A 27,478-nucleotide genomic window follows, 5' to 3' on the forward strand; every position below is an offset into this window, starting at 1 on the left:
TACCTGATAAATTCCTTTCTTCTGTAGTGTGATCAGTCCACGGGTCATCATTACTTCTGGGATATTACTCCTCCCCAACAGGAAGTGCAAGAGGATTCACCCAGCAGAGCTGCATATAGCTCCTCCCCTCTACGTCACTCCCAGTCATTCGACCAAGGACCAACGAGAAAGGAAAAGCCAAGGGTGAAGTGGTGACTGGAGTATAAATTAAAAAATATTTACCTGCCTTAAAAACAGGGCGGGCCGTGGACTGATCACACTACAGAAGAAAGGAATTTATCAGGTAAGCATAAATTATGTTTTCTTCTGTTAAGTGTGATCAGTCCACGGGTCATCATTACTTCTGGGATACCAATACCAAAGCAAAAGTACACGGATGACGGGAGGGATAGGCAGGCTCTTTATACAGAAGGAACCACTGCCTGAAGAACCTTTCTCCCAAAAATAGCCTCCGATGAAGCAAAAGTGTCAAATTTGTAAAATTTGGAAAAAGTATGAAGCGAAGACCAAGTTGCAGCCTTGCAAATCTGTTCAACAGAGGCCTCATTCTTGAAGGCCCAAGTGGAAGCCACAGCTCTAGTAGAATGAGCTGTAATTCTTTCAGGGGGCTGCTGTCCAGCAGTCTCATAAGCTAAACGAATTATGCTACGAAGCCAAAAAGAAAGAGAGGTAGCGGAAGCTTTTTGACCTCTCCTCTGCCCAGAGTAAATGACAAACAGAGAAGACGTTTGTCGAAATTCCTTAGTTGCCTGTAAGTAAAATTTTAGAGCACGGACTACATCCAGGTTGTGCAGTAGACGTTCCTTCTTTGAAGAAGGATTTGGGCATAAAGAAGGAACAACAATCTCTTGATTGATATTCCTGTTAGTAACTACCTTAGGTAAGAACCCAGGTTTAGTACGCAGGACTACCTTATCCGAATGAAAAATCAAATAAGGAGAATCACAATGTAAGGCTGATAATTCAGAGACTCTTCGAGCCGAGGAAATAGCCATTAAAAATAGAACTTTCCAAGATAACAACTTTATATCAATGGAATGAAGGGGTTCAAACGGAACGCCCTGTAAAACATTAAGAACAAGGTTTAAACTCCATGGTGGAGCAACAGTTTTAAACACAGGCTTAATTCTGGCCAAAGCCTGACAAAAAGCCTGGACGTCAGGAACTTCTGATAGACGTTTGTGTAACAGAATGGACAGAGCTGAGATCTGTCCCTTTAATGAACTAGCAGATAAACCCTTTTCTAAACCTTCTTGTAGAAAAGACAATATCCTAGGAATCCTAACCTTACTCCAAGAGTAACCTTTGGATTCACACCAATATAGGTATTTACGCCATATCTTATGGTAAATCTTTCTGGTAACAGGTTTCCTAGCCTGTATTAAGGTATCAATAACTGACTCAGAAAATCCACGTCTTGATAAAATCAAGCGTTCAATTTCCAAGCAGTCAGCTTCAGAGAAGTTAGATTTTGATGTTTGAAGGGACCCTGTATCAGAAGGTCCTGTTTCAGAGGTAGAGACCAAGGTGGACAGGATGACATGTCCACCAGGTCTGCATACCAAGTCCTGCGTGGCCACGCAGGTGCTATTAGAATCACTGATGCTCTCTCTTGTTTGATTCTGGCAATCAATCGAGGAAGCAACGGGAAGGGTGGAAACACGTAAGCCATCCTGAAGTCCCAAGGTGCTGTCAGAGCATCTATCAGGACTGCTCCTGGATCCCTGGATCTGGACCCGTAACGAGGAAGCTTGGCGTTCTGTCGAGACGCCATGAGATCTATCTCTGGTTTGCCCCAACGTCGAAGTATTTGGGAAAAGACCTCCGGATGAAGTTCCCACTCCCCCGGATGAAAAGTCTGACGACTTAAGAAATCCGCCTCCCAGTTCTCCACTCCCGGGATGTGGATTGCTGACAGGTGGCAAGAGTGAGACTCTGCCCAGCGAATTATCTTTGATACTTCCATCATAGCTAGGGAGCTTCTTGTTCCTCCCTGATGGTTGATGTAAGCTACAGTCGTGATGTTGTCCGACTGAAACCTGATGAACCCCCGAGTTGTCAACTGGGGCCAAGCCAGGAGGGCATTGAGAACTGCTCTCAATTCCAGAATGTTTATTGGCAGGAGACTCTCCTCCTGACTCCATTGTCCCTGAGCCTTCAGAGAATTCCAGACGGCACCCCAACCTAGAAGGCTGGCGTCTGTTGTTACAATTGTCCAGTCTGGTCTGCTGAATGGCATCCCCCTGGACAGATGTGGCCGAGAAAGCCACCATAGAAGAGAATTTCTGGTCTCTTGATCCAGATTCAGAGAAGGGGATAAGTCTGAGTAATCCCCATTCCACTGACTTGGCATGCACAGTTGCAGTGGTCTGAGGTGTAAGCGTGCAAAGGGTACTATGTCCATTGCCGCTACCATTAAGCCGATTACCTCCATGCATTGAGCCACTGACGGGTGTTGAATGGAATGAAGGGTGCGGCAAGCACTTTGAAGTCTTGTTAGCCTGTCCTCTGTCAGGTAAATCTTCATTTCTACAGAATCTATAAGAGTCCCCAGGAAGGGAACTCTTGTGAGTGGAACGAGTGAACTTTTCTTTTCGTTCACCTTCCATCCATGTGACCTTAGAAATGCCAGCACTAACTCTGTATGAGACTTGGCAGTTTGAAAGCTTGAAGCTTGTATCAGAATGTCGTCTAGGTATGGAGCTACCGAGATTCCCCGCGGTCTTAGTACCGCCAGAAGAGCACCCAGAACCTTTGTGAAGATTCTTGGAGCTGTAGCCAATCCGAATGGAAGAGCCACAAACTGGTAATGCCTGTCTAGGAAGGCAAACCTTAGGTACCGATAATGATCTTTGTGAATCGGTATGTGAAGGTAAGCATCTTTTAAATCTACAGTGGTCATGTACTGACCCCTCTTGGATCATAGGTAAAATTGTCCGAATAGTCTCCATCTTGAACGATGGAACTCTTAGGAATTTGTTTAGGATCTTTAAGTCCAGGATTGGTCTGAAAGTTCCCTCTTTTTTGGGAACCACAAACAGATTTGAGTAAAACCCCTGTCCCTGTTCCGATCGTGGAACTGGATGGATTACTCCCATTAACAAGAGCTCTTGTACGCAGCGTAGAAACGCCTCTTTCTTTGTCTGGATTGTTGACAATCTTGACAGATGAAATCTCTCTCTTGGAGGAGAGTATTTGAAGTCCAGAAGGTATCCCTGAGATATTATCTCTAGCGCCCAGGGATCCTGAACATCTCTTGCCCAAGCCTGGGCGAAGAGAGAAAGTCTGCCCCCCACTAGATCCGATCCCGGATCGGGGGCCCTCAATTCATGCTGTTTTAGGGGCAGCAGCAGGTTTCCTAGTCTGCTTGCCCTTGTTCCAGGACTGGTTAGGTTTCCAGCCTTGTCTGTAGCGAGCAACAGCTCCTTCCTGTTTTGGTGCAGAGGAAGTTGATGCTGCTCCTGCTTTGAAATTACGAAAGGAACGAAAATTAGACTGTCTAGTCTTGGCTTTGGCTTTGTCCTGAGGCAGGGCATGGCCTTTACCTCCTGTAATGTCAGCGATAATCTCTTTCAACCCGGGCCCGAATAAGGTCTGCCCTTTGAAAGGTATATTAAGCAATTTAGACTTAGAAGTAACATCAGCTGACCAGGATTTTAGCCACAGCGCCCTGCGTGCCTGAATGGCGAATCCTGAATTCTTCGCCGTAAGTTTAGTAAGATGTACTACGGCCTCCGAAATGAATGAATTAGCTAGTTTTAGGACTCTAAGCCTGTCCGTAATGTCGTCCAGAGTAGCTGAACCAATGTTCTCTTCCAGAGACTCAATCCAGAATGCCGCTGCAGCCGTGATCGGCGCAATGCATGCAAGGGGTTGCAATATAAAACCTTGTTGAACAAACATTTTCTTAAGGTAACCCTCTAACTTTTTATCCATTGGATCTGAAAAAGCACAGCTATCCTCCACCGGGATAGTGGTACGCTTAGCTAAGGTAGAAACTGCTCCCTCCACCTTAGGGACCGTTTGCCATAAGTCCCTTGTGGTGGCGTCTATTGGAAACATTTTTCTAAATATCGGAGTGGGTGAGAACGGCACACCGGGTCTATCCCACTCCTTAGTAACAATTTCAGTAAGTCTCTTAGGTATAGGAAAAACCTCAGTACTCGTCGGTACCGCAAAATATTTATCCAACCTACACATTTTCTCTGGTATTGCAACTGTGTTACAATCATTCAGAGCCGCTAACACCTCCCCTAGTAATACACGGAGGTTTTCCAGTTTAAATTTAAAATTTGAAATATCTGAATCCAGTCTGTTTGGATCAGAACCGTCACCCACAGAATGAAGTTCTCCGTCCTCATGTTCTGCCACCTGTGACGCAGTGTCTGACATGGCCCTAATATTATCAGCGCACTCTGTTCTCACCCCAGAGTGATCACGCTTACCTCTTAGTTCTGGTAATTTAGCCAAAACCTCAGTCATAACAGTAGCCATATCCTGTAATGTGATTTGTAATGGCCGCCCAGATGTACTCGGCGCTACAATATCACGCACCTCCCTCTGAGCGGGAGATGTAGGTACTGACACGTGAGGCGAGTTAGTCGGCATAACTCTCCCCTCGTTGTTTGGTGAAATTTGTTCAATTTGTACAGATTGACTTTTATTTAAAGTAGCATCAATACAGTTAGTACATAAATTTCTATTGGGCTCCACTTTGGCATTGCAACAAATAACACAGGTATCATCCTCTGAATCAGACATGTTTAACACACTAGCAAATAAACTTGCAACTTGGAAATACAATTCAATTAGAATAATATTAAAACGTACTGTGCCTTTAAGAAGCACAGAAGATCTATGACAGTTGAAAATTAATAAATTGAAACAGTTATAGCCTCAATCCTTGTAAACAACACAACTTTAGCAAAGGTTTAATCCCATTAGCAAAGATAACAAATTCTGAAAGCAGGAAACAAATTACAGAATAAACGTTTTTTATCTCAGTCAAACTATAATTCTTACAGCTCTGCTGAGAGAAATTACCTCCCTCAAAATAAGTTTTGAAGACCCCTGAGCTCTGTAGAGATGAACCGGATCATGCAGGGAATACAGTGAGTTGCTGACTGAAATATTTGATGCGTAGTAAAAGCGCCAAAAACGGCCCCTCCCCCTCACACGCAGCAGTGAGGGAGAACAGAAACTGTCAGAAAACAGATTAAGCAACTGCCAAGTGGAAAAATAGTGCCCAAACATTTATTCACACAGTACCTCAGCAAATGAAAACGATTTTACATTCCAGCAAAAACGTTAAACATAATCTCTAGTTATTAAACAGCTTTATGTATTTCTTACAGTGTAATTCTAGTGAAGTACCATTCCCCAGAATACTAAAGTGTAAAGTATACATACATGACATTATATCGGTATGGCAGGATTTTCTCATCAATTCCATTGTCAGAAAATAAAAACTGCTACATACCTCTATGCAGATTCATCTGCCCGCTGTCCCCTGATCTGAAGTTTACCTCACTCCTCAGATGGCCGAGAACAGCAATATGATCTTAACTACTCCGGCTAAAATCATAGCAAAACTCTGGTAGATTCTTCTTCAAACTCTGCCAGAGAGGTAATAACACACTCCGGTGCTATTTTAAAATAACAAACTTTTGATTGAAGATATAAAACTAAGTATAATCACCATAGTCCTCTCACACATCCTATCTAGTCGTTGGGTGCAAGAGAATGACTGGGAGTGACGTAGAGGGGAGGAGCTATATGCAGCTCTGCTGGGTGAATCCTCTTGCACTTCCTGTTGGGGAGGAGTAATATCCCAGAAGTAATGATGACCCGTGGACTGATCACACTTAACAGAAGAAAATACCCTTAACGACCAAGGACGTACCCTGCACGTCCTCGGTCTGGAAAGCAGCTGGAAGCGATCCTGCTCGCTTCCAGCTGCTTTCCGGTTATTGCAGTGATGCCTCGATATCGAGGCATCCTGCAATAACCTTTTTAAGCCATCCGGTGCAGAGAGAGCCACTCTGTGGCCCTCTCTGCACCGGAGATTGTTGGCTTACCGCGTTGGTGGGTGGGAGGCTGGTGGGAGGCGGGTGGTGGCCATCAATGGCCTTGGTGACGTGCAGGGGGGGCGGGATCGTGGGCGTGGATGATCGGGGGGCGCGCACTGACGCGCGCGCGTGTACGGAAGGGCGGGGGGCGGGCGCGTGCAGGGGGAGGGAGCGGGTGGGAACCGCTACACTACAGAAAAAAGTTAAACAAAAAAAATGCAAAAAACAGGGAATAAAAGTTTTTTTTTTATAAATCAATTAAGGTGTTGGGGTTTGTCTGTGGGGGGGGGGGAAGCTACACTACAGAATTTCTATTTTTTTAAAAAAAAAAACGTTTTTTTCTTGAAACTGGGTACTGGCAGACAGCAGTACCCAAGATGGCCCCCAATAATGCAGAGGGGGAGGGTAAGAGAGCTGTTTTGGGGGTGGATCAGGGAGGTTGGGGGCTAAGGGGGGATTCTACAAAGCAGCATATGTAAATATGCTAAAAAAAAAAAAAAAGAACAAATTAAAAAAACCTTTTATTTTAGTACTGGCAGACTTTCTGCCAGTACTTAAGATGGCAGGGACAATTGTGGGGTGGGGGAGGGAAGGGAGCTGTTTGGGAGGGATCAGGGGGTGGGATGTGTCAGATGGGAGGCTGATCTCTACACTAAAGCTAAAATTAACCCTGCAAGCTCCCTACAAACTACCTAATTAACCCCTTCATTGCTAGCCATAATACACGTGTGATGCGCAGCAGCATTTAGCGGCCTTCTAATTACCAGAAAGCAACGCCAAAGTCATATATGTCTGCTATTTCTGAACAAAGGGGATCCCAGATAAGCATTTACAACCATTTGTGCCATAATTGCACAAGCTGTTTGTAAATAATTTCAGTGAGAAACCTAAAATTGTGAAAAATTTAACGTTTTTTTAAATTTGATCGCATATGGTGGTGAAATGGTGGCATGAAATATACCAAAATGGGCCTAGATCAATACTTGGGGTTGTCTACTACACTACACTACACTAAAATTAACCATACAAGCTCCCTACATGCTCCCTAATTAACCCCTTCACTGCTGGGCATAAAACATGTGTGGTGCGCAGTGGCATTTAGCAGCCTTCTAATTACCAAAAAGCAACGCCAAAGCCATATATGTCTGCTATTTATGAACAAAGGGGATCCCAGAGAAGAATTTACAAACATTTATGCTATAATTGCACAAGCTGTTTGTAAATGATTTCAGTGAGAAACCTAAAGTTTGTGAAAAAATTTGTGAAAAAGTGAACAATTTTTTTTTATTTGATTGCATTTGGCGGTGAAATGGTGGCATGAAATATACCAAAATGGGCCTAGATCAATACTTTGGGATGTCTTCTAAAAAAATATATATACATGTCAATGGATATTCAGGGATTCCTGAAAGATATCAGTGTCCCAATGTAACTAGCACTCATTTTGAAAAAAAGTGGTTTGGAAATAGCAAAGTGCTACTTGTATTTATGGACCTATAACTTGCAAAAAAAGCAAAGAACATGTAAACAGTGGGTATTTCTAAACTCAGAACAAAATTTAGAAACTATTTAGCATGGGATTTTTTTGGTGGTTGTAGATGTGTAACAGATTTTGGGGGTCAAAGTTAGAAAAAGTGTGTTTTTTTCCATTTTTTCCTCATATTTTATAAAAAAAATTAGAGTAAATTATAAGATATGATAAAAATAATGGTATCTTTAGAAAGTCCATTTAATGGCGAGAAAAACGGTATATAATATGTGTGGGTACAGTAAATGACTAAGAGGAAAATTACAGCTAAACACAAACACCGCAAAAATGTAAAAATAGCCTTGGTCCCAAACGGACAGAAAATGGAAAAGTGCTGCGGTCATTAAGGGGTTAAAAACAAATTATTAGCAATTATTTTTCAATAGCCAAACTCCATCCACCATTTGCCTTATTTAGAGGAGCCAATCAGGGCTCTAGACTGCAGACAACAAGGCTAGTTACTGTCATTAAGTTAGTATGAAGTAAATTGTTTTGCAGTTATCTGATAAAGGTCAATTAGGGACATATGTAGCCGAGTTCGCCTTGAGAAGTCAGCAGTTGCATTTCAAGTTCTGAAAATAAGAAATTACATAAAAAAAGTGGCAAACAAACAACATAAAATGTACATAAAATAAATAATGAAGGCACATTACAATTTTGTTTCACTGTGCATAATCAAACGTTTGGGTGCATCAGAAATAGTAACCATGTTCGCTTGAGCATTATTGAATTTAATAGTGCTCTGGTTAACTGTTACGCTAGACTAAAAAGTTGTGCAAAGCAAATAAAAAATACATTAAACAGTGAAATTACATTTATAATAATATTATCTAATAAAATTGAATATGAAATAATTCTTATAATGGAATGTGAAATATTCATACTTCATGCAGGGTTAGTTTAACAAATTAAAGCCCAGTATCTAAAAACACTCTTAAAGTGACAGTCTACACCAACATTTTTCTTATTTAAAATGATAGATAATCCCTTTATTACCCATTCCCCGTTTTTGCATAACCAACACAGTTATATTAATATACTTTTTACCTCTGTGATTACCTTGTATCTAAGCCTTTGCAGACAGCCTCCTTATCTAAGTGCCTTTGACAGACATGCAGTGTAGTCAATCAGGGAAGACTCCTAAATAACTTCACGGGAGTGAGCACAATGTTATCTATATGACACATGTGAACTAGCACAGTCTAACTGTGAAAAACTTTCAAAATGCTCTGAGCTAGGAGGCGGTTTTCAACTGTTTAGAAATCAGTTTGAGCCTAGCTAGGTTTAGCTTTTCAAAAATACCACCAAGGGAACAAAGCAAATTTGATGATAAAAGTAAATTGGAAAGTTGTTTAAAATTGCATGCCCTATCTGAATCATGAAAGTTTAGTTTTGAGTAGACTGTCCCTTTAAGGAGCACTTTAATTCAATAAACTTTACAATTATGTTTTTTTTTATATAAAATACTTACCTTTTTGTTACTGTAAACAGACCGGCGATCTTCCGCCCTCATTTTCTTCTGTATTTTGCAGATCGATGACGATTCCGGCTTCCTCCAATCATTACATGCCCTCATTGGCGTCCAGCTCATGGGTTATGCATCGTTTGGAGAAAGCTGGATTTGTCATCCATATGCAAAATACATAAGAGGAAGCGGGCAGAGGATCGTCGGTCTGTTTATAGTAACGAAAAGCTAAGTTTTTTTTGTTTTTTTTTAAAAAAACGTCATTGTAAAGTTTAATGAATTGCCCCTGTTTTTAAGAGTATTTTTAGATACTGGGCTTTAATTTGTTAAACTTTACAATCACTTTAAATGCGATCCGGTTTGCACGGGAGTGAGGTTGATTTCGTACTACATTGAAGTCTATGGGAGAATACGTTAATGCAGTTGCGATATTCGAACTTTAGCTTTTTGCATGTTGGGTTAGGGGGCGAATGAAAACTTTTTACTTTCAACTTGTAACACACGTGCTACCCGACGCACGCAAAAAGTCTCCATCTAGAAAAATTAACACACGAGTGGGAGCACAAATTACCGCTTCAATCATAATCTAGCCCTTTATGGGGAACTAAAATTTGAGTTTACCATAAAAATATTAGGATGATCTTTCCAGTAAAGTATACTTTGTAAAAAGATGCATTTTTCTGACAGCTGTTATATATATATAAATATATATATATATATTTATATTTATAGCTAACAATATTTGCCATTTGCCCATGGAGTTATAAATGAGAGCTCTAAAGTATTTGTCTTCTTTGACAAACTTGTACATACCTTTACAGATGTCACCATTGCGGTAATAACCTTGGGAACAGGTCTGTGCGCACATGCCATTGTGTGATAAAATAAATCCCTTATTACAAGAAATACACGAGTTAAGCCCAGGGCCACTGCATGTCTTACAGGACGGGTGACAACCTGCAGTGCCAAGAAAATGATTTTATTCAAACAGAAAACTAGATATAGAAAAATACAGAAAACACAAACAAATAAGAACATCAGATAAAACATCTTCAGTTTCCATGTATTATGTCTCTATGAATGCTTACATGCTGACGCAGTTTTAAATGACTAAATAAAACTTATTTTCAGCTACACATTTATTGTTTAAAGGACCATCAAATACAGTAGAATTGCATTATCAACAAGTGCATAACAAAAGACAATGCAACAACACAGTACATGTTTTTGTGACAATTTTCAAAATTGACTTTGGTTTCCCAGTTCCCTGAATCATATGACATCCATCAGCCAATCATTGACTCATTTACGTATACACTATTAACTCTTGCCCATATAGCTGGTGCCTCAAAAAATGTGCATATAAAAAGACTGTACATAATTTAAAAATGGAAGTAAATTGGAAAGTTTCTTAACCCCTTTGCTATCAGGAATACCAGATAATTGTTTGAAATAGAGCCTTGTTTTTTTTTCTATTTATCTGTCAAAACTATATTTATTTTCTTAAGTAGACAACCCAAGGTATTGATCTAGGCCCATTGCTGATGTCACCATTTCACTGCCAAATGCTATCATGTGAAAATAAATGGTTAACTTTTTCACTGAAATTATTTACATACTGCTTGTGCAGTTATAACACAAATGATTGTAAAAGCTTCTCTGGGATTCCCTTTTTTCAGAAATAGCAGACATACATGGCTTTGCCATTGCTTTTTGGTAATTAAAAGGCTGCTAATTGCAGCTGTGCACCACACTTCTATTATTCCCGGCAGTGAAGGTGTTATTCAGGTAGCTTGTAAGGTTAATTTTAGCTTTAGTGTAGAGATTACCTTACCACCTGACACCTTCCACCCCCTGATCCCTACCTGATCGCTCTCAAAAAGCTCTCTTGCCTCCCTCACCCCCCCACTGGTTACGACCATCTTAGGTACTGGCAGATAGTCTACCAGTATGAAGTTTAGTTTTTTATTATTATTATTATTATTTTTTCTTTTATAGATATTTTTTTTTTCTGCAGTGTATTGATTTTCCTCAACCCTCCCACCTCCCTGATCCCTCCAAATAGCTCTCTAACCCTCCCTCTACCACTAATGGTGGCCATCTTTAGTACCTATAAATATATATATTTTTATTGTAAAATCACTACCGGGTGGACAGCTAGGATGCCGCTCCAGTGCGTTTAACGCACAAATTTAAATGAATATGTTGTCTTGAGAAAGGCTCCATGCTGAGCCGAAACGTCGACTTCTGATTTTTAACTTGCGAGTACCCTTAAGTGAGAGATAATTTTATATATATATATATATATATATATATATATATATATATAAATAATTTTATTCTGTAGTGTAGTGATCCCCACACCTCCCCCATCCGGCGATCGTTAGTTAGGGCCCCCCATTTTACCTTTATTCTGTAGTGTACCTAGGGTTGCCACCACATAAGTGTAGCTCCCCATCCCTCCCTCTATTTTTTTTCCCTGCAGTGTAGGGCTCATCCCATCCTCCCTTCCCCGCCTCCCACTTTCCCTCCCACACTTCCTGCTGGCACCAGCAGTTGATTGTTACAGACGGTAACACAGTGTCACTGTCTGTAACAATTTGGCATCTGCCTTCAAACGGAACTGGAGCACCAGTTCCATATGCAGGCAGATGCCTGGAGCTCAGGAACTCCAGCTTCCTGCAGCTCCGACATATATATATGCAGTGTGCTACGATGATCTTTGTACCGCATGACAAGGGGTTAAAACAATATTCTCTATCTCAAAGTTTAATTTTGAATTGAGTGTCCCTTTAAAGGAACATAATAGTGTAATAATACAAATTATTTAATGCATTAAAACATTTTATTATTATTGCACAAATGCTTGACTCTATGGACCTCATTTATCATAGAACACTGTTTCTTTAAAGGGAATATAGTTTCTACCGCTACCTCCTATTTATCGTATATAGCATTCTAAGAGCCGATACTGGAGTACTGACATTTTCAATATAGGTGGTGGTTTCAACAGGCAAAAGCAACCATTTTAAACGATAACATAAAGGCATTATTTGTAAACTCCAGCAAGTGAAATGGATCATTGGGAACACATAAAAGGGGAGAATATTTTACATTATAGTGTTTCTTTAATCATTAAATGCATCAGATCACATCTTTATAGTTTCTCCCTAGAAACATAGTTCATATTCTTTTATGACAAAAATACTGTAAACCACAAACACTGCTCCTTGGGGCTATATCACACTAAGGAACAACAAAAACCACTTACTTTTACAAGTTCTTCCCCCAGGGTGATATCCAGCTGGGCACTCAGGGAGGCAGCGATCTCCAACAAAATAATATCGAGAATATTGACACTTTAAACACACGCTCCCCGTGTCTTGCAGGTTAGCTACACACTGCTGGCACTGTGGGTGGCAATCTGGAAAGGCAGAACAGAGACCACTGATCAAATAGTTAAATTTTTTTGGTCATTATTTTAGAAGTTTTCTGATAATTTTCACACTGTAACAAGGTATATGCAGTACTATAGCAGAAGAAATCAACATTTTTTTTTCTCAACACACACGGTTTTGTAACACAAAGAAAAATGCAAATATATTATTTATTGGTCTTAAAATAGTTATTTGTATACCCCACTTACACAGTACATTAGCACATTTTAATAATGGTGATTAAAGGACCTGTTAACGACAGTAGATTTGCACAATCAACAAATGCATGATAACAAGACAATGCAATAGCACTTAGGCCTCTACTTAACAAAGTCTGGCGGATCTGATCCGACAGTGCGGATCAGGTCCGCCAGACCATTCAGTGCTTAATATATAGGCCCCTTAGTCTGAACTTCAAATAAGTAGTAGATTTTTTTCTGACAAATTTTAAAGGTATGTCTATTTCCACTCCTCCTGAATCATGTGACAGCCATCAGCCAATCACAAATGCATATACGTATATACTGTGAATTTTTGTACATACTCAGTAGGAGTTGGTGACTCAAAAACTGTTATTATAAAAAGACTGTCTACATTTTGTTAATATAAATCAATTGGAAAGCTGTTTAAAATTGCCTGCTCTGTCTGAATCATGAAAGTTAAATTTTGACTTGAGCGTCCCTTTAAATCACTATTCTTTAGCCCAGTGTACAACTATGTAAGCTGTTGTAATGTAGTTTCTATTCAATAGCAATTGGCCGGACTGTGCCTTCCTTCTTTGACATTATGAAAAGATTGGAATAGAAAACAAGGCCTTGCTGTGTCAGAGGAACAAGGGGAATCACCCCCATGCGTTCCAGATTCTGCACACATTGGAAACAGACTACTGCCTTTACCTGATTCTTGGGAACATGGCTCAGAAGATAAATTCCCTGAGGTAGCCTGACGCAAAAAACAATTTTTAACCCTCTGCAACCATATTTAGCACCCATGAATCCCGAATAGATCTAAACCAGGACCTATGAAAATAGCTAAGTCTGCCCTCTAGCAGAGAATCTTGAATGGGGGGCCTTACCTTTATGCTGTCTTTAAAGCAGAAGAGGATTTATTTGATTAGTTGGCCTTGTTCTAATAATTTTCTGGTTTCCAGGAAGACTTGCAGGAGTCTGACTTAGGAGTTGAGGAAGACGAGGCCTTCTGATTACTGGACTGACAAAGGGAATGAAAATGCTACGGTTTGGCCTTGCCCTTAGAACATTTATCCTGAGGTATGAAAGCTCCCATACCACCAGTCACCATAGACATAATATCATCAGTTTGGGCAATAAAAGAAGCTTGCCTTGAAAGGAAAGCTGTAAATATCTACTCTTTGAAACCATATACGCAGACCAAGATTTTAACCACAGTGCCTTTCTTGCCAGAACAGTTAGCGCTACATTCTTGGCATTTAAGTGAACAATATCCATTTCTTTGAAAATAAAGGAATTTGCCACCTTAATGAGTTTCATGCGATCTTGAACCTCTTCCAAAGAAATCTACTCAGACACCATTTTTGATAAGGAGTCACACCAAATCGTTACTGCCCCACACAGGCAATGTTAACAGCTGGTTTGTAAAAACTTAAGTCTCTAAATTCCTATCCATAGGATCTTTGAAGGAGGTACTAAAGGAATTGTTTTTTGTTTGGCTAGAGTAGAAATGGCCCAATTCACCTTAGGAATAGATTCTCAAATGTCAGGATTTATTGATAGGAACTGAGAACATCTTCTTAAACTTAGGTGATGAAATAAACTTAATTCCATGTTTGTTCCACTTCTTGGATATCACCCCAGAAATATCATCTGGAACAGGAAATACTTTCGTTGGCTTAGCAGAAGGCTTAAAAGGGACATTATACACTCGATTTTTCTTTGCATAAATGTTTTGTAGATGATCCATTTATATAGCCCATACAGTTTTGTTTTGTTTTTAATGTATAGTTTTGCTTATTTTTAAATAACATTGCTCTGATTTTCAGACTCCTAACCAAGCTCCAAAGTTTTAGAAGTATACTGATGTATACCTCCTCCAGCTTGCTTCTGTTTGTGTAAAGGGTATTTTTATATACAGAGGAAGGGGGAGGGGGTGTCTGCTATTTTGCTATTTTAGTGGGTGTTCCAGCTAACCTTTTCAACAGAGCTAAACTGGGAGCGTCTAAGTAAGTTTTTAAAAGGTTTTATACTGGATTTTTATATCAGTATCTGTGCATATTATTCTTTATAGTAGTATCTATTACATGCAGTTATATGAAAATTGGTGTATACGGTTCCTTTAAAGATCAAATTCAGGCTTTACTGCACGTCAGAAACAAGACTTATAATGCACCTATCAATACATTCCTTAGGATTATATACACTATTGTTAGGACCTCCATCGCTAAATATTGGAAGACAGGGGCCCCAGAGTGGTCAGAGATTATCCTTAAAATTAAACACACATGTGCAATGTACGAGACAGTGGCCCACTTACAAAACACCACGGATGCTTATGGCAAAATATGGTTCTATTGGATAATGGAGGGGGCTAATTACGACAACAATTAGGTTTGGAATTATTGAGGGCTCTGGGTAGATAAGGGGAAAGAGGTAATTGAGATAATACATAAATGTGAACTAGGGGACTGGGAACACAGCGGCCAATATTGTTAAGTACTGGTTTTTTTTTGGGAACAATTCTTTTTTTTCTTTCTTTCCCTTTTTCTTTATATATCCAGCTACTATATACTTACAAGAGGTTTCTTACATGGACAATCCTATGGATATTATATTGAAAATTCTTTTTTTCTTTTTCTGTAAAATGAGTTATAATCAGTTGAACCAATAGGACACTACTCCACATAAAGGACCCACCAAGATCACAAAGAGACTATCTTCTGCTTGGGACCTATGTTGGGGGGGAATATCAAGCGACAGAGGTTGGAGATGTTTCTGAAATCTCTCCCTCTCGCTGCATATGGGACTATTCAAGGCCAAAAATTTATTAATTCAGAATACCCAACGCTGAGGGAATTACTCAGTGTTAATGTTTGGAAATGTTTCTTACTTCTCTGTTATTATGATTTGTACTCAATAAAAAATATTTCAACTAAAGATCAAATTCAGTTGCTTAACAGGCTGGCCCTCAGAGGAAGGAGGCTCTTGAACACCAAGAGTCAGTAAAACCTCTCACAACAGCAAAGTGTTCCAACTTAAAAAGGAACAAGGAATATTCCAAGGGGCCTATTTACTATGGTGCGAGCGGACATGATCCAATATAGCGGATTATGTCCGCTGCACATCAATAAATGCCGACAGCAGTTCTTGTGAACTGCTGGTGCAATGCCGCCCCCTGCAGATTCGTGGCCAACCGGCCACTAGCAGGGGGTGTCAATCAACCCAATCATATTTGATCAGGTTGATTTCTGCCCGCTGCCTCAGAGCAGGCGGACAAGTTATGGAGCAGCGGTCTTTAAACCGCTGCTTCTTAACTTCTGTTTTCGGCAAGCCTTCAGGGGCCTCAAGCTCCATCAGGAGCTTGATAAATATGCCCCAAGATCTTGTTCTGCCGAGGAGTTCTTATCCTCTTATAGAATTTCCCCATCTGAGGAACAATCAGAAACAGAAGATTCAGACTCTCTGGAGAGATAAATTACATTTTTTTCTTAAGGGAACCTTCCAAATGATAAGCAACTGCAGCCACCTTACTCCCAGGTAACAGACGTTTGTGCCTACTTTTTGGCGGCATATTCCTCAATACCTCCACAATAACAGAACAGAGAAAATCCTTGAAGTCAGGATAAAAACTAGTTTACCTCAATAAATAGAACTTAACAGAGAAAGACACTGACCTTGAAAGGGTACAGTGTGAAAAATGTGCTTAGAGTTTGCAATATTTTCCACACAACTACGGCAAATTTGTGCTGGAGGACAAACACAAGTTTACAAAGCACGCTCTTGGTCTGAGAAGACAAAAAATCCACAGACCTTCCCCCTAAAGGGTCAGAATGTGCAATAGAAGAAGGGACAGTTCTAGTCTGCTCCATGACTGTGATAAGAAGACAAAGGACAATCAGCAAAGAACAAAAAACATAATTTATGCTTACCTGATAAATTTATTTCTCTTGTAGTGTGTTCAGTCCACGGGTCATCCATTACTTATGGGATATATTCTCCTTCCCAACAGGAAGTTGCAAGAGGATCACCCAAGCAGAGCTCCTCCCCTCACATGTCATATCCAGTCATTCGACCGAAACAAGACGAGAAAGGAGAAACTATAAGGTGCAGTGGTGAATGGAGTTATAATTTTAAAATTTAGAACCTGCCTCAAAAAAAGACAGGGCGGGCCGTGGACTGAACACACTACAAGAGAAATAAATTTATCAGGTAAGCATAAATTATGTTTTCTCTTGTTAAGTGTGTTCAGTCCACGGGTCATCCATTACTTATGGGATACCAATACCAAAGCTAAGTACACAGATGATGGGAGGGACAAGGCAGGAACATTAAACAGAAGGAACCACTGCCTGTAGAACCTTTCTCCCAAAACCAGCCTCCGAAGAAGCGAAAGTGTCAAATTTGTAAAATTTGGAAAAAGTATGAAGTGAAGACCAAGTTGCAGCCTTGCAAATCTGTTCAACAGAGGCCTCATTCTTAAAGGCCCAGGTGGAAGCCACAGCTCTAGTGGAATGAGCTGTAATTCATTCAGGAGGCTGCTGTCCAGCAGTCTCATAGGCTAAACGTATTATGCTACGAAGCCAAAAAGAGAGAGAGGTAGCCGAAGCCTTTTGACCCCTCCTCTGTCCAGAGTAAACGACAAACAGAGAAGAAGTTTGTCGAAAATCTTTAGTTGCCTGTAAATAGAACTTCAGAGCACGGACCACGTCTAGATTATGCAAAAGATGTTCCTTCTTTGAAGAAGGATTAGGACATAACGATGGGACAACAATCTCTTGATTGATATTCCTGTTAGAAACAACCTTAGGTAAAAACCCAGGTTTAGTACGCAGAACTACCTTGTCTGAATGAAAGATCAGATAAGGAGAATCACAATGTAAGGCAGATAACTCAGAGACTCTTTGAGCCGAGGAAATAGCCATCAAAAACAAAACTTTCCAAGATAAAAGCTTAATATCAATGGAATGAAGGGGTTCAAACGGAACACCCTGAAGAACTTTAAGAACCAAGTTTAAGCTCCACGGAGGAGCAACAGCTTTAAACACAGGTTTAATTCTAGCCAAAGCCTGACAAAAGGCCTGGACGTCTGGATGCTCTGCCAGACGTTTGTGTAAAAGAATAGACAGAACTGAAATCTGTCCCTTTAGCGAACTAGCGGATAAACCCTTTTCTAAACCCTCTTGTAGAAAAGCTAATATCCTAGGAATCCTAACCTTACTCCATGAGTAACTCTTGGATTCGCACCAATATAAATATTTACACCATATCTTATGGTAATTTTTTCTTGTCACAGGTTTCCGAGCCTTTATTAATGTATCAATAACCGAATCCGAAAACCCACGCTTTGATAGAATCAAGCGTTCAATTTCCAGGCAGTCAGCCTCAGAGAAATTAGGTTTGGATGGTTGAAAGGACCCTGAATTAGAAGGTCCTGCCTCAGAGGAAGAGACCATGGTGGACACTAGGTCTGCATACCAGGTCCTGCGTGGCCACGCAGGCGCTATCAGAATTACCGATGCCCTCTCCTGTTTGATCCTGGCAATCAGCCGAGGTAGCAACGGAAATGGTGGAAACACATAAGCTATGTTGAAAACCAAAGGGGCTGCTAATGCATCTACCAGCACCGCTCCCGGGTCCCTGGACCTGGATCCGTAACAAGGAAGCTTCGCGTTCTGGCGAGATGCCATGAGATCCAGATCCGGTTTGCCCCAACGACGAATCAGTTGAGCAAATACCTCCGGGTGAAGTTCCCATTCTCCCGGATGAAAAGTCTGGCGACTTAGGAAATCCACCTCCCAGTTCTCTACACCTGGGATGTGAATCGCTGACAGGTGGCAAGAGTGAGACTCTGCCCAGCGAATTATCTTCGAGACTTCCAACATCGCTAGGGAACTCCTGGTTCCCCCTTGATGATTGATGTAAGCCACAGTCGTGATATTGTCCGACTGAAATCTGATGAACCTCAGCTTTGCTAACTGAGGCCAAGCCAGAAAAGCATTGAATATTGCTCTTAATTCTAGAATGTTTATTTGGAGGAGTTTCTCCTCCTGAGTCCACGATCCCTGAGCCTTCAGGGAATTCCAGACTGCTCCCCAGCCTAGAAGGCTGGCATCCGTTGTTACAATCGTCCAATCTGGCCTGCGAAAGGTCATTCCTTTGGACAGATGAACCGGTGACAACCACCAGAGAAGCGAATCCCTGGTCTCCTGGTCCAGATTTAGCAAAGGGGACAGATCTGAGTAATCCCCGTTCCATTGACTGAGCATGCATAGTTGCAGTGGTCTGAGATGCAGGCGCGCAAATGGCACTATGTCCATTGCCGCTACCATTAAGCCGATTACCTCCATGCACTGAGCTACCGATGGGCTTGGAATGGAATGAAGGACACGGCAAGCATTGAGAATCTTTGATAACCTGGACTCCGTCGGGTAAATCTTCATCTCTACAGAATCTATAAGAGTCCCTAGAAAAGGAACCCGTGTGAGTGGTAACAGAGAACTCTTTTCCACGTTCACTTTCCACCCATGCGACCTCAGAAATGCTAGAACTATCTCTGTATGAGACTTTGCATTCTGAAAATTTGACGCTTGTATCAGAATGTCGTCTAGGTACGGAGCCACCGCTATGCCTCGTGGTCTTAGTACCGCCAGAAGTGAGCCCAGAACCTTCGTAAAAATTCTCGGGGCCGTGGCTAACCCGAAGGGAAGAGCCACAAACTGGTAATGCCTGTCTAGAAAGGCAAACCTTAGGTACCGATAATGATCTTTGTGAATCGGTATGTGAAGGTAAGCATCCTTTAAGTCCACCGTGGTCATATATTGACCCTCTTGGATCATGGGTAGGATGGTTCGAATGGTTTCCATCTTGAACGATGGTACCCTTAGGAATTTGTTTAAGATCTTTAAGTCCAAGATTGGTCTGAAGGTTCCCTCTTTTTTGGGAACCACAAATAGATTTGAGTAAAATCCTTGTCCCTGTTCCGATCGCGGAACTGAGTGGATCCCCCCCATGATTAAGAGGTCTTGTACACATTGTAGAAATGCCTCTCTCTTTACTAGGTTTGTCGATAACCTCGAAAGATGGAACCTCCCTTGTGGAGGAGAGGATTTGAAATCCAGAAGGTATCCCTGAGATATAATCTTTAACGTCCAGGGATCCTGCACATCTCTTGCCCAAGCCTGAGCAAAGAGAGAAAGTCTGCCCCCCACTAAATCCGTCTCTGGATAGGGGGCCCTGACTTCATGCTGTCTTAGGGGCGGGAGTAGGCTTTCTGGCCTGCTTGCCCTTGTTCCATGACTGGTTGCCTTTCCAACCTTGTCTGTAACGAGCAGTAGTTCCTTCCTGTTTTGGAGCGGAGGAAGTCGGTGCTGCTCCTGCCTTGAAGTTACGAAAGGCACGAAAATTAGACTGTTTGGCCTTTGGTTTGGCCCTGTCCTGAGGAAGGGCGTGGCCCTTACCTCCCGTAATGTCAGCAATAATTTCCTTCAAGCCGGGCCCGAATAAGGTCTGCCCTTTGAAAGGAATGTTAAGTAGTTTAGACTTGGAAGTTACATACGCTGACCAGGATTTAAGCCAGAGTGCTCTGCGTGCCTGAATGGCGAATCCGGAATTTTTAGCCGTAAGTTTGGTTAGATGTACTACGGCATCTGAAACAAACGCATTAGCCTGCTTAAGGGTTCTAACTTTGCTCAAGGCCTCATCCAACGGCTCTGTGCGAATCGTCTCTTCCAGAGACTCAAACCAGAATGCCGCTGCAGCCGTGACAGGCGCAATGCATGCAAGAGGCTGCAATATAAAACCCTGTTGAACAAACATTTTCTTAAGATAACCCTCTAATTTTTTATCCATTGGATCTGAGAAAGCACAGCTATCCTCCACCGGGATAGTGGTACGCTTGGCTAACGTAGAAACTGCTCCCTCCACCTTAGGGACCGTCTGCCATAAGTCTCGTGTGGTGGCGTCTATAGGGAACATTTTTCTAAATATCGGGGGAGGGGAAAAAGGCACACCGGCTCTATCCCACTCCTTACTGATAATTTCTGTAAGTCTTTTTGGTTTAGGAAAAACGTCAGTACACACCGGTACCGCATAGTATCTATCCAACCTACACAATTTCTCTGGAATTGCCACCGTGTCGCAATCATTCAGAGCCGCTAATACCTCCCCTAGTAACACACGGAGGTTCTCAAGCTTAAATTTAAAATTTGAAATTTCTGAATCCGGTCTCCCCGAATCAGAACCGTCACCGACAGAATGAAGCTCACCGTCCTCATGTTCTGCAAGTTGTGACGCAGTATCAGACATGGCTCTTGTGTCATCAGCGCGCTCTGTCCTTAACCCAGAGCTATCGCGTTTGCCCCTTAATTTGGGCATATTATATAATACTTCTTTCATAACATTAGCCATATCATGTAAAGTGATTTGTAAGGGCCTAGATGTACTAGGCGTCTCAATCCTACGCATCTCCCGAGCGGGAGACGCAGGTACTGACACGTGAGGAGAGTTAGGCGGCATAACTTCCCCCTCGTTGTCTGGTGATAGCTTCTTTATCGGTACAGATTGACTTTTATTCAAAGCAATATCAATACAATTGGTACACATCGTTCTATTGGGCTCCACATTGGCTTTTGAACATGATGAACAAACAGTTTCCTCTGAATCAGACATGTTAAAACAGACTTAGCAATGAAAATAACAAGCTTGGAAATCACTTTCAATAAGTTTTACAAGCAATATAAAAAAACGCTGCAGCGCTTCAAAAATACAGATATAATTAAACAATTCTTAACAAGAAGTGTACTATTAGCAGAGGATTGCACCCATTAGCAAAAGGATGATTAACCCCTCGATACCCAAAACGGATAAAACAGATATCAATTAAGATTTAACGCTTTTAATCACAGTCAGCACACTGTCACAGATCTGCTGTGACTGATTACCTCCCTCACAAATGAAAGTTGCAGACCCCTGAGCTCTCTAGAGACGTCCTGGATCAAGGAGGAAGAATCAGAAAGACTGTGCAATAATTTTAACTGCGCAATAAGGCGCTAAAACAAGGGCCCTCCCACTCCAATCACAACAGTGGGAGCCCTGATATAACGGTTTCCATGCAGAAAAATATGTTTAGCCATGTGGAAAAAATCATGCCCAAAGCGATTTATCACCAAAGTACCTCACAAAAAAACCGAATAACATGCCAGTAAACGTTTTATTAAAAAACAACATTTTTCAATGTCATGCAAAGCTATCACTAAGCCTGCTACCAGTCGCTACCACTGCAGAGAAGGCTTAAGTATTATTTCAGTGTTAACAGTATTTTCTCAGTCAAATTCTAGTCCCTAGAATATAACTCGACTGCGCATACATTTATCAGCCTGATACCAGTTGCTACTACTGCATTTAAGGCTGTACTTACATCATACGGTAACAGCAGTATTTTCTTAGTCAATTCCATTCCCAGAAAATAAAGTACCGCACATACCTCATTTGCGGAGGACCCCGCATGCTATTCCCAGTCTGAAGTTACCCCACTCCTCAGAATGTCGAGAACAGCCAGTGGATCTTAGTTACGCCTGCTAAGATCATAGATAAAAAACGCAGGCAGTTTCTTCTTCCAAATACTGCCTGAGATAGAAAAACAGCACACTCCGGTGCCATTTAAAATAACAAACTTTTGATTGAAGAATAGTTAATAGTTAAAAGTTAAGTAAAAACTCCAGCTCCTCTCGCGACCTCCTTCTTTGTTGAGGGTTGCAAGAGAATGACTGGATATGACATGTGAGGGGAGGAGCTATATAGCAGCTCTGCTTGGGTGATCCTCTTGCAACTTCCTGTTGGGAAGGAGAATATATCCCATAAGTAATGGATGACCCGTGGACTGAACACACTTAACAAGAGAAATATGCACTCACATGAGTAGTATAAAAGGAGAATGTAACAATGATGCAAACAATTTAAAAAGATTGCAGAAACAACAAGGAGCCCTAGCATAAAAGTCTATATTGTAAAGATATGTGTTTATATTGTAATATGTGTTGCAATAATGTGAAGGTTGTGCTAAGAGACTAATATGAGCTTATAATAATGTTCCTTAACCACACTAGCACAGCAAAATGATTAACAAAATACCCCCATAAAGCTCTTGCTATATTTGGGCACGTTACCCCCTCTGCTGTTGACCCTACCAGAGCACCACTGAATGGTTACACACCCTGCAATGGCTACCACAGCACTGAGAGCCCAGAGAAGAAGGCTGGTGCGCTACAGAAAAAAAAAACGCCACGTAAACCAGTTCACCCTCAAGGGACCATAGCTCTGTGATTAAAGTGCTCAATGACCCTCGCTACAAGATAAAAGGAAGTCTCCTTGTAAGCTCTCAAAAAAAGTAAAACAGAGAAATATCACTACCAGGTCTCCTAACAATAGCTTTCAGTGGTAATCTGGCAGCAGGAAAACAAAAAATCTCAGGAATGCATCCTGCACTGTCTATGCCAAATGAATAAGGCACAGCTCTCACAGTAACTCCAGAGGAGTTTAACACATAATACTGTCCCTGTGTTACATGTCCCATAAGTGTGTGCACCAAATAAGGCATGTCCCCTGGCCCTGATATACAATAAAATTGTACCTACTAAGAAGCTTACCAGTTTGTCAGTGAGGAGGGCGAAGGACCAGCCTGTGGCAGGCTAGTGAAAAAACTCCCTCTGGAGAATTACTATCACTGCATACAGCACTCCTCTACACTTCTCTGCCCTCTTCTCTGTCCAGTGAGGGGGCAAAACTGTAGTTTGAGCCCCAATTTCCACAAAGAATATTCAGCACCCCACCATTTTACCTATCACCTGTAGAGGCAAAATTAAGATTATGGGGAATCAAGAGGTGGGAGGGATTAAAGCTCTTGTAATGTTTGGTTAATTTTTTTCCTGCCTCTTGGTGGAGAGGAGCTTAATCCTATATGTCAAGGCTCTTGGACTCTCACCACCTTATGGAAGAAATCACCAGGAACTGAGCTTTCCATAAAGTAGCCATCCTGACCTTGCCTGTATCTCTCTTTATGGTTATCTCACCATATTGTGTGTCCACAAATAAGCTACAATCAAAAAGTCTCTGTGTGAGGAATTAAATACAAGAAACAAGATCAGCAACACATTAGATAGGGCTTAGGGCACTATAGAAACTAGGATCGATACATTTTAACATTCCGAACTCGTAAGAAACTGAAGGGTAGTGTGTAAATGTACAACTAATTTTCAAGATTGTGTTTCCGCCTACAGAGAAAGACTGACACCTTAATGAATGAGCTGCAAATTAAGAATACATTGACATTTTATTTTTTAACTATACTCCTTGTAAACCATTAGCAGTGATGTATAGACAGAAGGTTAGAGCTAAATGCTAATATGTGTCCGGCTGTAGAGGGATCTATGACACAAATGAACATACACCAGTCAAACCTCTATAAATGTTGCAGTCATTGCCTCTAGAAAGCAGATGAAACACAATATAATCAATATCTGTTGATCATTATGCAGCAGTTGTTTGGCAACCAATGTCACAGTATTTCTTCTTATATGCTACGTGTAGTCTAAAATGAATGAATAATGAATAAATATGTCAAAGTCACTATAGCGACTTGTCTATTAAAACTTCACAAATTCAACATTACACTCTAGAGGCAGATTACAACAATATCCAAGAGAACTTATGAAAAATGATTAAAGAAAGTGTCTTAAAATCACACATTAAAAAAATGAAGCTATATATAAAGATTTGCCTCTGTGATAACATAGGTAGATGTCAGGTCAAAAACTCTCCGTTATGAATATGAATGCAGGGCAAATGACAATGAAAAAACAAAATTTATGCTTACCTGATAAATTTATTTCTCTTGTGGTGTATCTAGTCCACGGGTTCATCCATTACTTGTGGGATATTCTCCTCCCCAACAGGAAGCTGTAAGAGGACACCCACAGCAGAGCTGTCTATATAGCTCCTCCCCTAACTACCACCCCCAGTCATTCGACCGAAGACAAGCAAGAAAAAAGGAGAAACTATAGGGTGCAGTGGTGACTGTAGTTTAAAAATAAAAAACACCTGCCTTAAAATGACAGGGCGGGCCGTGGACTGGATACACCACAAGAAAAATAAATTTATCAGGTAAGCATAAATTTTATTTTCTCTTGTAAAGGTGTATCCAGTCCACGGGTTCATCCATTACTTGTGGGGTACCAATGTCAAAGCTTTAGGACACGGATGAAGGGAGGGACAAGGCAGGCACTTAAACGGAAGGCACCACTGCCTGTAAGACCTTTCTCCCAAAAATAGCCTCCGAGGAAGCAAAAGTATAAAATTTGTAGAATTTAGAAAAAGTATGAAGCGAAGACCAAGTCGCCGCCTTACAAATCTGTTCAACAGAGGCCTCATCTTGGGGGTGGCAGTTAGGGGAGGAGCTATATAGACAGCTCTGCTGTGGGTGTCCTCTTGCAGCTTCCTGTTGGGGAGGAGAATATCCCACAAGTAATGGATGAACCCGTGGACTGGATACACCTTTACAAGAGAAAGGTGTATTATGTATCAAATAGGAAGTGAATGCAAAAGGATACAAGCTTGGCACTTACCCACACAGTATCCCACTAAATTGAGGTACTGTCCATCTGGGCAGCTGGTCTTACATGTTCCCCCAATGAGAGCAGCATGTGGATGGCACGTCAGACAATCTCCTTCTAAAGAACCACTGCACTCCTTACACGAGGGATGGCACACTGCAAGGGCAGGCAAAACACAGTATGGACACACCACATCACAGAAAGAAAGATAGATGGATGAATGAATGATTAGATACATGATAGATAAATAGATAGATGATAGATAGATAGATAGATAGATAGATAGATAGGCAAACAGACAGACAAAGGCATATAGAATGTTAACTGGGATTTATATACAGTATAACATTATCATTATTTGTAAAGCTCTGCTAAATTCCATAGCGCTGGGTACAAAGATAAGGGTATGCAATGACAAAGATTTGTGATAAGATACAAAAACTTAACAGACTAAACAAAACTAGTTCAGGAGGAGGAGGTGCAGAGACAAAAGGTTTGGGGTAGCTTGTCATATGGAGGCCTATTTATGAAGCCGTCATCCGTAAATACGCCGGAATTCCGCAGCGTAATTGTGGAGAGTCTGATTCTGCTTATTTATCAAAGCCTACAGACCGGCAAAAGTTGGAATTTGTGACGTAACATACGATCCGCCGGTCTCAGTCCGACACAGATCGATGCTTACGTCATTGCAGATGTTCCAAATGCAAATTCGGCACTATCTGACTACTTTTGCAAGTTATCAAATATCTACCAGGTACATTTACCACTATTCCGGCCCAACGTACCTGCTTTTCAATCCGCTGCCCTGGAGGCGGTGGATGCCCTAGGAATCAATGGGAGTCTGAAAGCAGTTAAGCTTATGTTCGCTGCTGCCCGATACCCCATTGATTCCTATGGGAGAATAAAAGTAACGTTTACACCTAACACCGTAACATAACCCCCCGAGTCTAAACACCCCTAATCTGCTGCCCCGACACCACCGCCACCTACATTATACTTATTAACCCCTAATCTGCCGCCCCCAACATCGCCGCCACCTACATTATACTTATTAACCCCTAATCTGCCGCCCCCTACATTATACTTATGTATACTTCATCGGCCGCTTGGATGAAGACTTCTGCCGCTTCGTTGAGGATGGATGCCGGCTCTTCAGAAACTGTAAGTGGATCTTCGGGGGTTAGTATTAGGCTTTTTTAAGGGTTTATTGGGTGGGTTTTAATTTTAGATTAGGGTTTGGGCTTTTGAAAAATAGCTAAATGCCCTTTTAAGGGCAATGCCCATACAAATGCCCTTTTCAGGGCAATGGGGAGCTTAGGTTTTTTTAGTTAGGTTTTTATTTGGGGGGTTTGGTTGTGTTGGTGGAGGGTTTTACTGGTGGGGGGTATTTGTATTTTTTATTTACAGGTAAAAGAGCTGATTTATTTGGGGCAATGCCCTGCAAAAGGCCCTTTTAAGGGCCATTGGTAGTTTATCGTAGGCTAGGGTTTTTTTTTATTTGGGGGGGGGGCTTTTTTATTTTCATAGGGCTTTTAGGTGTAATTAGTTAATTTTTTGTAACTTAGTTAGTATTTTGTAACTTTGTAATTTTTAATAGTAGATTTAAATTATTTGAGTAGGGTTAGGTGTTTAAATATGTACTATAGTTAATTTAATTTGTAGTTTATTGTAAATTTTAGTATAACAGTTAGGGTAGATTGATTATTAATTTAATATAGTTTAATGTAATTTTAGTATAACAGTTAGGGTAGATTAGGGGTTAACAGGTTTAGTAAGTGCTAGTGATGTGGGAGGCCAGAGGTTTAGGGGTTAATAAATATAGTTAGTTGCAGCGGGGTCCAGGAGCGGCGGAATAGGGGTTAATAAGTTTATTAGAGTTGCGGCGGTGTCGGGGAGCAGCGGGATAAGGTTTAATACATTTATTTAGTTGAGGTGGGCTCCGGGAGCGGAGAGATAGGGGTTAATACATTTAGTTAGTTGCGTCGGTGTCAGGGAGCAGCGGGATAGGGGTTAATAAGTTTATTAGATTTGTGGTGGGCTCCGGGAGCAGCGGGATAGGGGTTAAACATTTTAGTATAGTGGCAGTGTTTAGTGACAGGGTATAAATAAAGCTGTGAAAAAGCAGAATAGCAGCGAGATCGATGACTGTTAGTTAACAACAGTCCACTGCTCATCGCCCCGTAC

General features: G+C 41.2%; 1 protein-coding gene across 1 annotated transcript in view; it reads right to left on the minus strand.

Moving 5' to 3' along the window:
• The window catches only part of FRAS1 (Fraser extracellular matrix complex subunit 1), an 868,578-nt gene that overhangs the window by 362,090 nt on the left and 479,010 nt on the right, over window positions 1-27,478 (minus strand). The window contains 3 exon segments of the mRNA XM_053703296.1: window positions 9,875-10,018; window positions 12,333-12,485; window positions 25,307-25,450. Coding sequence (XP_053559271.1) covers window positions 9,875-10,018; window positions 12,333-12,485; window positions 25,307-25,450 — 441 coding nt within the window.

The sequence above is a fragment of the Bombina bombina genome, chromosome 2, assembly GCF_027579735.1.
Source record: "Bombina bombina isolate aBomBom1 chromosome 2, aBomBom1.pri, whole genome shotgun sequence".
Classification (NCBI taxonomy): Eukaryota; Metazoa; Chordata; class Amphibia; order Anura; family Bombinatoridae; genus Bombina; species Bombina bombina.